Here is a 12,644-nt window from a genome sequence, read left to right as displayed (position 1 = left end):
GATTGCATTACCCTCGACTTAAATTGGTACTTATTAGCCATAATATTAGGTTCTTTTTAAAAAAAGATTTATTTTTATTTATGCATAGAAGAATGGGGGTGTAGGACAGAGGTGCCGAGCGGGTAGGAGGGGTAAGAGGATTCACCGAAGACAGAGTGGGGAGCAGAACAGGCAGACCTACTGAAATACACTGCTGAGGGGAGCAGCCAGTGAGATAGGAGAGGTCTGCTGTACCATGTGGGTTAGCTCCCTGGCTGGGACTCCAACTCATATGCCACAGTGGCTGGGGACAGCCTGACAGTGCTGAGACTTTAACCCCTCCACCACCATACTAGGTTCGTATTTCATAAACTTGAGGAAAAAAATCCCAGAGCAAACTTCCAGTGGAAAAGACTTATATAAATGTGCTTACTCATTTATAATTCCTCAGATCACATCAATTGGAAAGAAAATAAGCCTGGAGAAATCACTTAATAATTTATAAGTTACATGTGGAATTTAGAGCTACAAAACAAAGACTCAGATAAAATAAAAAAATAACAGACTAAAAAATTCACTTTAGAATTGAGGCTAGTAGAGGAGGAGGGGGAGGGGGCTCAGTGGACTATGGCGGAGGACTAATGCTACCTCAAAAACAAAACAAAAAAGGGACATCCTGGTGGCATAGGGGTTAAAGTCTCAGTGCTATCAAGCTATAGCCAGCCATGAGTTCAATCCCAGATCCCTGGCCAGGGAGCTGACCCACAAGACACAGAAGACCTCTCCTGTCTCCCTGCTGCTCCCCTCAGCAGTGTATTTCAGCAAATCTGCCTGTTCTGCTCCCCACTCTGTCTCTGGTGAATCCTCTCAACCCCCTGTACCTCTGGCCTACACCCCAGTTCTTGTATGCATAAATAAATAAATCTTTAAAAAAAAATGCTACCTCAAAAAAAGAAAAACCCACCCTTCCCACACACACAAAATAAAAAAAGATGAAAATATGCCATTTGCAACAACATGGATGAAACAGGAGGGGATTATGCAAAGTGAAATTTCAGAAGGAGAAGGACAAGTCGTAGATTTTTATTCATATGTGAAATATAAAAGAAGGAATATATAAATAAATATAAAACAAAGGAATAGGCAAAACTAAACCAAAACAAATCCCAGAAATCTGAGCATAAAATTCAGCCCATAAGAGGGGGATCCTAGAGGGTGGGGAGCAAACAGATTGCAATACAGGATTATGGGTGCTTTGGTGGGCTTGGTGTAATATAAAATACATAAGAGGAGGTATGAACCTATATCCCTAAGTCCCTACAACGTTGTAAACCAATTTACCTCAATAAAAATATAACACCATAAAAATAATTATTTATAGCCAAATATTAAATAAGCATCTATACAATGATCTTAAAAACTAGTAAATTCACTACAGGCCTATGCAATATATTGTTTCAGGCAGGGAATGTACACTCTTGAAGTCATTTTTAACTTTCAGACTAAAGACCAGCTTAGTATAGTGGCTAAGGGCAAAGACTCTAGAGCCAGACAACCTAGGTTTCAGTTCCAGCTCCAGTCCATATTAACAGGCCCTGTTAGTCTGTTTCCTCATCTATAAAATAGGAATAACAACAGTATTAGCACTTACTGGTATTGAATTAATATGTAATTACTGGAATGCCTGGTACACAGTAGGCACAAAATATATATCATTAAGAATCTATACTGAAAAGTCTGGAATTGGGAATGTCTGATATTTTATTTATATCCTGTCCTAGCCTAAGAAAGGATTTAGCAAAGTTTGCAAAATGCATCAAAGGTTGCAGTGCATAAATTTCTACAGTGGCAGAAAAATGCATGCCACAATGATATACCCACTTTCTACAGAAAATTAAATTTGATTTTAAAGTTCTAAACAACTGGCATGAAAAAGAAATCCAGTTAGGTAAGTCATCCAGAAAGGACAGTTAACTATAAATCCATGTGTAGGAGAATTCAAAACTAGTTAGGAATTTATTTGTTTGGTAGAGTCTCATTAAGAAAATATGTCATGGGCCTCCCTGGTGGCACAGTGGGTTGAGCGCTGCTCTGTGAAGCTGTCTGCAGCCTCTGCAGCACAGGTTCGATTCCTGGCTGGCCAGGGAGATGCCCACAATGCGTGGCAGACTTCTCCTGCCTCTCCCACTGCTCCCCTCAGCAGTGTTTTTGGTCTGTCTGCCTGTTCTTTTCCCCGCTCTGTCTCTGGTGAATCCTCTCACCCTCTCGCGCCTCTGGCCTGTATCTACCCCAGTTCTTGTATAAATAAATCTTTTTTTTAAAAGATTTATTTTTTTATTTATACAAGTACTGGGTACAGTCAGAAGCGTGAGAGAGTGAGAGAATTCACCAGAGCCAGAGCAAGGAGCAAACAGACAGACTGACGAAATACACTGCTGAGGGGATTAGTGGGAGGCAGGAGAGGTCTGCACGCCATGTGGGACCCTCACCGATGGCCGGGGATCGAACCGGCGCTGCAGAGGCTGTGGGCAGCTTCACAACCCAGGGCTCAACCGATGCACCACGGGGGAGGCCCCTCTTGTATAAATAAATCTTAAAAAAGAAAATATGTCATGAAATAAATGACTTCAATGACATATACAAATAAGGCAGTTTCTTATGAAAACCCTTACTGTAGGTTGATGGTATCTATGTAATTCAATAAAAGCCATTCTATTAGGGGTGAAATACAATGCAATCTAGATATACAGCTCTTTGCTAATCTGGCTTGATTCAGAGGTGAATTTTAAATATCTAGAGTCCTTTCAGCAATACTCCCTAACATTTTATCTCAGGCAATTTTTTTTAAATAATAAATTTTATTTTTATATTCCCCATACAATTGTAATCCCCTCATTTTGACCCCAATCCCTCCCCTCCCCGCCCCCCACCCCCCATAGAGTGTCTCTGGTTCATAGTTTTTTGTTGATTTTGATTTTCACTTTCTTATAGTTATTCATTTTCCTGGTCCCTTATTTAAGTTTTCTAGATTCCTGCTATGAGTGAGACCATCCGGTATTTTTCTTTTTCTTTCTGGCTTATTTCGCTGAGCATGATCCCTTCCAGCGCCATCCATGTTACTGCAAATTGCATGTGTTTATCTTTTTTGAATGCTGTATCTCAGGCAATTTTTGATAAACACTGAGTATCGATAAATGCTGGGAGGTAATAAGATTGAGTTTGAACTCTTGATAAGCAGGCAAAACCAAATCAAATCAAAATTCACTCTCTCTAATGCTACCTGTTAAGAACAGACACATGGAGACATAAAGAACTTGTGAAAACAGTGGAATTTGCCAAGGACACCTACTTGATTATAAGACAATCCCCATTTATTTAGAAGTGAGTAGAGAAAACAAGGCCAAAACTCTCTTTAGAAAATTACTTTAAATCCATCTTAACACTAGTGTACACCAGGAAGTTTACAATGCTCAGTTAAATACAATATGTAAGCAATGAATTGGTGGTTAAGAAAATTGCAAAAAAAGATACTTTTTAAAGGGAAGTTTTAAAAACAATTCAAAGACTCATAAATTAAAAAAAAAAAACATAAGACTAAAAATAGGAAAGGACAGCTCAGAACTAGGCAAAGTACTAAAAAGGGACTTCAAATATAAAGAAGTAAAAGAGAAGGGCCTCCCTGGTGGTGCAAGGGGTTACGCGTCAGCACTATGAAGCAATGTGCAGCTACTGCAGCACGAGTTAGATTCCCGGGCAGGGATATGACCCACATGGTGCAGCAGCAGACCTCTCTGGTCTCACCTGCTGCTCCCCTCAGCAGTGTATTTCAGTCAATCTACCTGTTCTGTTCCCCACTCTGTCTCTGGTGAATCCTCTCACCCACCCCCCCATCTCTGGCCTACACCCCAGTTCTTGTATGCCTAAATAAATCAATCTTTAAAATAAAAGTAAGAGAGAAAAATGGTAAACTGATTATCTAGATCAGACTGGCTGCTAAAGCTAGCCTATTCTCAAATCCAGTTAAGAACATTACTAGACAAAAATAATTACTTTGATCCCTGACTTTTTATCTAAAATGGTGACCTAACTTTTAAGCCCAGTTGCCAAATTCCTAAAATTAGAAACCACCCTAGGGAGATCAAAACTACCAAATAATAAAGACAGAGCCATAGCACTTTAAAATTATTTAAAGAGAAAAGCAACCACTCTAGATGGCAAAACAATACATGAAAACTTTGTTGAGGCATCTACCATATTTATTTGTTACTTTCATTTGAAAGCTGAACTTAAAGTCACCCAGAAGGAGGCATGAGAATCAATGTCACTTTTACAGAAGTATGTCCTTCATTAACACTAAAGAATTTAAGTTAATTTTCACAAATTATCATGAAAGCTGGCATAAGCCAATTCATTTTAAAGTCATAAAACCATTTACAAATTCAGTGAAATGAGATACCTTCTGTATTTCAACATGATCTAAAGGCTGCACTTCTTCCAATTAAAACCTCCCCAAATGAACCTTCTTGGGAAGTGTTTCAAAATTTCCTACCGTTTAAAACAAAATAAACCCCTCACTTTTCCCAGTTTTCTTACCTGTGTTGCCAAACTCAAGACCTGCTGTACCAGTTCTTGTGTTTCTGATGGTTTCTTGAGAAACAGCTTTACTATGGCAGTAAGTAGAGTGAGCTGCACCTAGACACAATTTAGTAGATAAGGTGAAAAGCATTTAGATTTTTCAATGCCATCATCTCCAAAATGGCATTTCTCCAACTATGAATTACCATATGGTCTTTCTGACTTTAAGAGACTAAGACTTAAAACTAGTTAATATCAATAATAGCATTCAAAGGTATTTATCAACTAAAAACTCACTACAGCCTCCTATTCTCGAACTGCATCTTTGGTATCAAAATAGTATTTGTTTCTGGGCCAGATTATTACCTATATTTTCTTAAAGTATATGCTAACATATTGACAGCAATAAGCTAATTGAATCCTGACCAAATACTTTATTATTTACTTCCAACAAAAGCACTAACCTCAGGAAAATTAGGGAATCATCTTTTAGCTCTTGGGGTAAAAGCTAAAATAGTAGTTATGCCAGATCATCGCAATGAAGAGTAGGACACAGAACCACAAAGCTATTGGCTTATATGTGTTCTTTGTTGCCTGTATGTGTTGCATTACATACACGAACTTCAATTTGCAGCAAGTACACATACCAGGGGAGAAGGGTTTAATAAATTTCTGCTTCTCTGGGTCCATGGCTTTAAGGGCAGGTCTCTCATCTTTGTTAAAGAGAGATAAAAGATGGATAGAACCTAGCCATCCAGAAAGAATCTTTACTGACTGCACATGCCAGCCTGTACGCCAGTCCCACTTGAAAATCCTTGCTGTAGGGCCTCCCCTTGTGGCACAGGCAGTTAAGCGCTGCCCTGTGAAGCTGTCTGCAGCCTCTGCAGCACCAGTTCAATTCCGGCCAGCTGGTGAGGATCCCACATGGCGCAGCAGACCTCTCCTGTCGCGCCCACTGGTCCCCTCAGCAGTGCACTTCGTCAGTCTGCCTGTTCTGTCCCCCACTCTGTCTCTGGTGAATCCTCTCATCCTCCATGCATCTGGCCTGTACCCCGGTTCTTGTATAAATAATTAAATAAATCTTTTTTTTTAAAAGATTTATTTATTTATACAAGTACTGGGTATAGTCAGAAGCGCTGGAGGGTGAGAGAATTCACCAGAGCCAGAGCGGGGAACAGAACAGGCAGACTGAGGAAACACACTGCTGAGGGGAGCAGCGGGCGCGGCAGGAGAGGTCTGTGCACCATGTGGGACCCTTGCCCGGTGGCCGGGGATTGAACCAGCGCTCCAGAGGCTGCAGGCAGCTTTGTAACCCAGCGCTCAATCGCGACACCACTGGGGAGGCCCAATAAATAAATCTTAAAAAAAAAAAGAAAGAAAATCCTTGCTGTAATGAGTCACAGCCATCACTAACAGAAATATGTAATCATCCTTGGATAAGAGAAAATTTAAATTAAAAAGTGATAACAACTACTTTAAGCCAGTACTTGTCAGTATGGTTCTAGAGGAGTAACAGGAGGGGCACAGCAGCAGCAGCATCACCCTGAACCATGTAAGAAATGCAGATGTTTAGGCACATCTCATATTTACTGAGTCAAAAACTAAGGATGGGGTCCAGGAACCTTTAACAAGCTCTTCAGATGTTTCTAAGGGTCAAAGCATGAGAACCACTGGTCTACATTACGCAGGCTTGTTCTACCAGAAATCAACTTAACTGACAGGTCATTCCTTCCAGGAGAAAAAGGAACATACTGTATCTATAGCTCTCTCTCTCTCTCTCTCTCTCTACACACACACACACACACACACACACACAAATTTACACATACAAACACACAGAAGAAACTACCTACCCTATACATTCCCTGAAATATTTCCCAAAAGATCATCTAGAACATTGGATATACTAAGAACTTACTTGGGTGCTTTCATCATGAAAACCCTCCAGGAAGCTCTCTAGTAACTCATCTGCATTATCAATTCTTTCAGCATATTCTCCCACGATCCAAATCATAGCAGCTCGAGCATCTGGCTCATCCAGTGAATCTAAGTTCTCACACAGGGTGGCAATGATACTTTCATACCTGATAAAACAAAATGGACTATAGTTACTGAGGGCAAAACTAAGAACTACATTTAATAATGAAGTCTAAAGGCAAAAACCACAAAGTACCCTAAACCAAACTATCAAACTATAAAGATTTTTGAGTCAAGAGTATGTAGAGAAGGCTTTAGGGCCTCTCTGGTGATGCAGGGGTTAAAGTCTCAGCACTATCAAGCTATCACCAACCACTGCGCATGATTTCTGCATGCGTTCCAAGTCGGAGCAGACCTCTCCTGTCTCGCCTGTGCCCCCCTCAGAAGTGTATTTCAGTAGATCCCCCCTACTCTGCTGCCCATTCTGTCTCTGGTGAATCCCCTCAACCCTCCTCTCCTCTGGCCTATACCCCAGTTATGGTATGCATAAATAAATAAAATAAATCTTTAAAAAAAAAAGAGTATGTAGAGGCTTTAAATCAGGAGATTATAAATGTCTTAAATTTCCCTTCAATTATGTTTTAATAACTAGAACTTTAAACCGTAATAAAATTGAACAGATATTCTTTTCACAAAGAAAAATTAAACCTGTGGTGTAAGATAATACCACTACCTTATTTTATAAAAATCTTATCTTTCTAAATCACAGAATTTTCCTATCTACCATTCCATTTTGCCTTAGTGATAGAGGAATTGATATGCCTTTTTTTTTTTTTTTTAGGAAAATGGAGTTAAGACATCATCCAGACTATAAACAGTAACTTTGTCACTTAATCTACAATCTCTGCTTTTTATACAGTTCTTCATGTCTATGCCCCAAGACAGCCACACTGATGACTACATTCTTTAAAGAAACAATTCAAATTTTTATTTTTATTTTTACAGGTCTATATAGTGCTCTCATTTTTACCATGTTTAATGGATCTCCATGGCTGGTGTAGCTTCAGAATGACACTGTATAAAAAATTAGATGTAGACAACTAAATAGCATGCTTATGTGCCCTACTTCCACTGATTAAACCAGATACTTGATAGTTCTTTCCTAAAATTAAGCCATCATAACCCCTATTAATATAAACCAGAAATGGGACACATTTCTCTGACTAATCACATTAAGATAAATACTTCCTGCCTTAAAAAACCCAACTCTCCTCTTTTCTGAGAGAGTAGTAAATGGTCCTTTTCCCAAAAACACCATTTTTTAAATGTAAAATAAATATATACATGCAAAATGCTTAATAAATCTTGTTAAAAGTTCTTCTAATTTTCAAGCCACCTCTAAGCTAACTTACTGCAAATCCCTTAATTCAATATTACCTTTAAAAATGAATCAAAAGCTTCAACACAAGAAATTTCTATGATTATAAAGCAAAATGAGATTTAGGATGTTTATAAGAGCTGCTCTTATTTCATTCTTTCAAATACCTAATTCTTGCTTTCAAAATCAAATCTGAAAAAAGTATTTTTGTTTCACAAACTAAGAGACCTCAATGTGAAAAATCAATGGAGCAAAAAATGTAGAGTTAGTTTATGTTTATGGGAGCAGCTATAATACTTCAAAAAAGGACAGAAACTAGCAATTTATTTTTACATGTTCTACAATTTTCTAAAAAGTATTGACTAACATACAAAGTGAACAGTGTAGCTGTCACCTTCCTAGCCTTTATGATAGAGCTGCCATAAAATAGCATCCAAACTGAAACATTTCTGAGAGAGAAAAGGGGCACAATAATTAATTATGCCTGGTAACAGGTGCAAACTGAGTTTATGCCTGGAATATATGGGGGATCCACCACCAACAAATCTGGTTAAATTAACTTTATTTTAAAGATAGATTTATTTATTTATTTATTTATTTATTTATTTATTTATTTATTTATACATACATACATACATACATACATACATACATACATACAAGCACTGGGTACAGTCAGAGGCACAGAAGGGTGAGAGAATTCACCAGAGCCAGAGCGGAGAGCAGAACAGGCAGAGTGATGAAGTACACTGCTGAGGGGAGCAGCGGGCGGCAGGAGAGATCTGCGAACCATGTGGGACCCTCGCCCGGCAGCCAGGGATCAACTGGCACTGCAGAGGCTGTGGGCAGCTTCATAACATGGCGCTCAACCACTGCGCCACCGGGGAGGCCCCTTAAATTAACTTTAATACATGCCAATACCGTGCATTCTCACACAGAGTTTCTATCCTTCTGAAAGTAATAGAGTGAAACTCAGGTTTTTACAAAGGATCAGGAAAAAGACAAAACTTGCAATCTGACAATAAATCTGAGACATAGAGCAGGGGACAAGGTGAAAGAGGAGTCAAAACAGGGGAAGGAAGAACAAACGGACTGTGGTGACGGATCACAGATGGCTGTGGTAAAGCTACGGGGACTGCACCTGAGGGAAAAAAAATCAAATACTGTCCAAAAATTAATGATACAAGAAAATAATCATGAAAAAACAACAATCCAGGTTGCTAAACCAAGTTTTATGTTTACGATTGTTAGTAAAGTATCCTACTATGACCGGTTACATTACAAAAAATAACTTTTACTTTGCCAGTTTCAAAGTGCATTATTTAAACATTATATGAATGTTCTGAAGAAGGGTAAAATATTTCCACGTACTTGTTGGGGTATTTTCGGAAGATGTCCCTGATGACAACAATCGCCTCTTGGACCACATAATTTACTTTGGTCTGGATGAGATCAAGCAATGTGCTTACACAACGTTCTGCAGATTGCTGCAAAGAGATAAAAGTGAAAAATCAGATGATCTACTTAGTAATATAAAAAAAAAAATTTGAAACATATAGGTGCATCAACTAAACTAAAAGCAAAGATCAGGCACTTAATTTGACCAAGATACATGAAGCCTGGGCTATGCAATGTAGATTACAGAAGATACAGATAGCCCCAAATTATACCCATAGATGAGTCAGTTCAAATGAAAAGAATCATCCTGGATAGCCAGGAGAATAGAAATAAGAAAAAAGATAAGCCGAAGTAGGAGGAAAAAATAATAGAAGAATAAGCCAAGGAAGGAGGCCTTTATCTGGAGTTCACGCATGAGTGAAACTGAGCTAGCAGAACCCAGATTGACTTCTCACTAAAAGAAGTCTACTAAATGCTTTATCAATGGTAACTTCATGAAGCTGTGCCGACTTGAATAAAAACAAGGAAGGTCTATTAGGAACTTGGCCATCACCAACTTCTTAAACATAGCATATGTTTCCTTTTGTTCCCATATAGTATTGGTCAATGCAATTTTATTATCCTTGAGAAGTCATATGGTTCAACCCTCTTGACTAAACAGAATTGCATGTAGTCATGGAGCAAGAAAAAATATGGAGTGAATAGATGTCATCACCAATTTCAAAACATATCTGAATGAGAAAAAATGGTGGACTGGTGACAGAACAGGGCAATGTAAGCTGTAGTCCATAAGAGAGAGGGGAAGGCTGCAAATAAGCTAGAAACCAATCTGTCTTCTAAGACAATAGAGAGAATATTCAAGAGGACTTCTAAGGAAAAATTAACTCCCTGCCCTAAAGCAGAGAGCTGTCTATGTACACAGAAGTCCTATCAACTTTTCTGTTATCTCACTCTTAAATATAAATGTGATTCTATCCATGGTGCATATGACAGTTAAATAAAACTGTATATAAAACCATCACTAGATGATACTCCAGAAAATTAAATTCAAACTGCAGAAACAAAAAATTGTAATGATTTGTACTTCATATCCCCAGAGAAGAGGCTATTGCAAACACCTCCCACCCCCGACACACACAAACACACGCACACTCACAAAGGAATACTGTGAAAAAAGTACCAATAACAAGAAAAGGCAACAAAGACAAGACTGTATGGAATGAAGGCTGTCCAAAGTCTAAGACAGCAATCAGCCAGATTTAAGCAAGCAAGAGGACAGAGGACTGGAAAAGAGAAGGGTGTACAAAGAAAAGAGGTTTAGAGATGTGGTATTATGCTCCAAAAGGATGAAAGAAGATGGAGTGCAAAGAAGACACACAATGCAAGAAAAAAAGAATGGTCATTATAGAAGCTCTTGAAAAAAACAAGTCTTTATGAGAAAGTAAATACAATTATTTGTATTTGAAATAATTGTATTGAAGTCAGTTGTTATTTATTATTTTTGTATTTTGGTCCTACATATTTACAGACATAACATAGATAGCAAGTTTTGCAAGTCTATAGTTGATAAAACAAAAATAAAGGCCTATTATCTCAGTATAGTAAGAAAAAAAACCTCATGATAAACTACAGTGGTAAATAAGAGAAGTAGGATGATGGGATATACAAACTAAGCTGCTTATCTCCTAGCAGGAAATAAATTATGTCTATGATTGGTAATCAGTAAATAGCACAAACATATTAATTAGAGGTGTAGAAGTAATCAAAAGAAAACTAAAACCAGAAAAGAGTTAAAAATGATTCCCAAGGACAATGGTGATGGTGCACTGGTGAAGAAAATTCTATGGGGACTATACCTGAGGGGGTATGGGGAAGCAAATATTGTTTAAAAATGAACAATGATGTAAAAAATACAAAATTAAAAAAAATTATTCCTAAGAACAGCTGCCTTTCATTAAAATATTTAAAATATTTTAACTATGTGCTTTATTATTTTGTTATACTTCAATGATGTATTTTAAAGAAAGGAAGGAATGCAGGTAACACTCAGAATCCCGTAACGTGGTCATTAGCTATCATTGGACACTTGCCTCCACCTTGATGGCACACCGTCCAATGGCCCTCACGGCTTTGCGAACAAAGTCAACATCTACCTCTGTAGCATATTCCTTCAGTTCTGCCAGAACCTGTTAAAAATTCAGGAAGTTGACAATCTTTAAGAATTCTCAAACAATGCTGACAAAAAAAGAATGAAAAAGAATTCTCAAACAGCAATTTCATGGTCTACCTTTTTTCTGAAAGCCAGACCTTAAGATCTAAGTTACTATAAACTTGAGCACTTAAAATCTGACCTGAGCAATGTTGGCTTGCGATGCCAAGCGAATCATGATGTCCAGCTTCTCTAATTTAACATAGATGGGATCATTGTACTTCACAAAGAAGACTTTGATTTCCTGTTTCAAGATTTCAGGCCTGTGGTACATAGAAGTACAAGATAAGGAAGGTGAGGGATATACTGACATATCCTTCTGAGCTTAGATTAAATCTAATCTGTGCCTCTCTTCTCTCCTTGCAAACCCACCAGAAAAGAAACTCACAAACTTCCTTCATATTCCTTTATCCAGACCCAGCTGGCAGACTATTTTTACCTTTTTTAAGGTTCAGGGTACACATGGCCAAGAAGTGCTGAAATAATAATCTGGCTCTAAACTATGACTTGAACTATATTAAGCAGGCAATAGCTAGTTTACTGTTAGGAGACCCTTCAGAAAATTAATTTTCGCAACATTAAGTATTTATTACAGGAACACTCTAAAACCAATTTAGCCTCTTGACCTTGGGGCAAGTTGCTCTGTCACAAAACATTTTCATTTTCAAAAATTAAAAAAAAATTTAAGTCTTTTACTGATATTAAGTTTAATTAAAAATTACAGTTTAACCACCAATTCAATTTTCCCAACCTTTTCTGGACAATTAGATTGATGTTCCTCAGGGCAACGTACTGCACCTCTGGCTCCCCAGACAGCAAAGTGACAAGTGGTGGGGCCAACTTCTTCAGCAGCATATTGTAGTAGTCAGAGTCCTTGGGTAACAACTCTAGAAATTTCATAAGAACTTTTACCGCTGAAAGTACCACTGCTGAGTTGGCATGCGATAGCCGGGGAGTTACCCGCTCACAGATGCTGAGGGCAAAAGAGGAAAATTAGTATCTTGAATTATAATTTCTTTGCAGAAGCCTCATCCCCAGCAAACTATAGGCAGAGCAGAGAGATCAGAAGACTTGGAAAACAATAATAAGGGATGTTTAATAAGAAGGCAACTATCCCCTACCCCGAAACACTTTAAGCTCACGCCATTTACCTTCCAGTTCTATAGTCTTTTCTGTCTCCCCATAATA

The 12,644-nt window shown here is 38.2% G+C and overlaps 1 protein-coding gene across 2 annotated transcripts in view; it reads right to left on the bottom strand.

Moving 5' to 3' along the window:
• Window positions 1–12,644, bottom strand: part of AP2B1 (adaptor related protein complex 2 subunit beta 1) — a gene marked incomplete at its 5' end in the record, with an annotated part of 93,233 nt that overhangs the window by 57,577 nt on the left and 23,012 nt on the right. For both annotated transcript variants that reach the window (XM_084239399.1, XM_084239400.1), the window contains 6 exons: window positions 4,573–4,671; window positions 6,473–6,638; window positions 9,221–9,336; window positions 11,338–11,433; window positions 11,599–11,719; window positions 12,208–12,429. In XM_084239399.1, coding sequence (XP_084095525.1) covers window positions 4,573–4,671; window positions 6,473–6,638; window positions 9,221–9,336; window positions 11,338–11,433; window positions 11,599–11,719; window positions 12,208–12,429 — 820 coding nt within the window. The remainder of the gene's footprint in view (window positions 1–4,572; window positions 4,672–6,472; window positions 6,639–9,220; window positions 9,337–11,337; window positions 11,434–11,598; window positions 11,720–12,207; window positions 12,430–12,644) is intronic.

Source organism: Talpa europaea, assembly GCF_964194135.1.
Source record: "Talpa europaea genome assembly, chromosome: 7".
NCBI lineage: Eukaryota > Metazoa > Chordata > Mammalia > Eulipotyphla > Talpidae > Talpa > Talpa europaea.
This window is presented reverse-complemented; position numbering and strand designations above follow the sequence as displayed.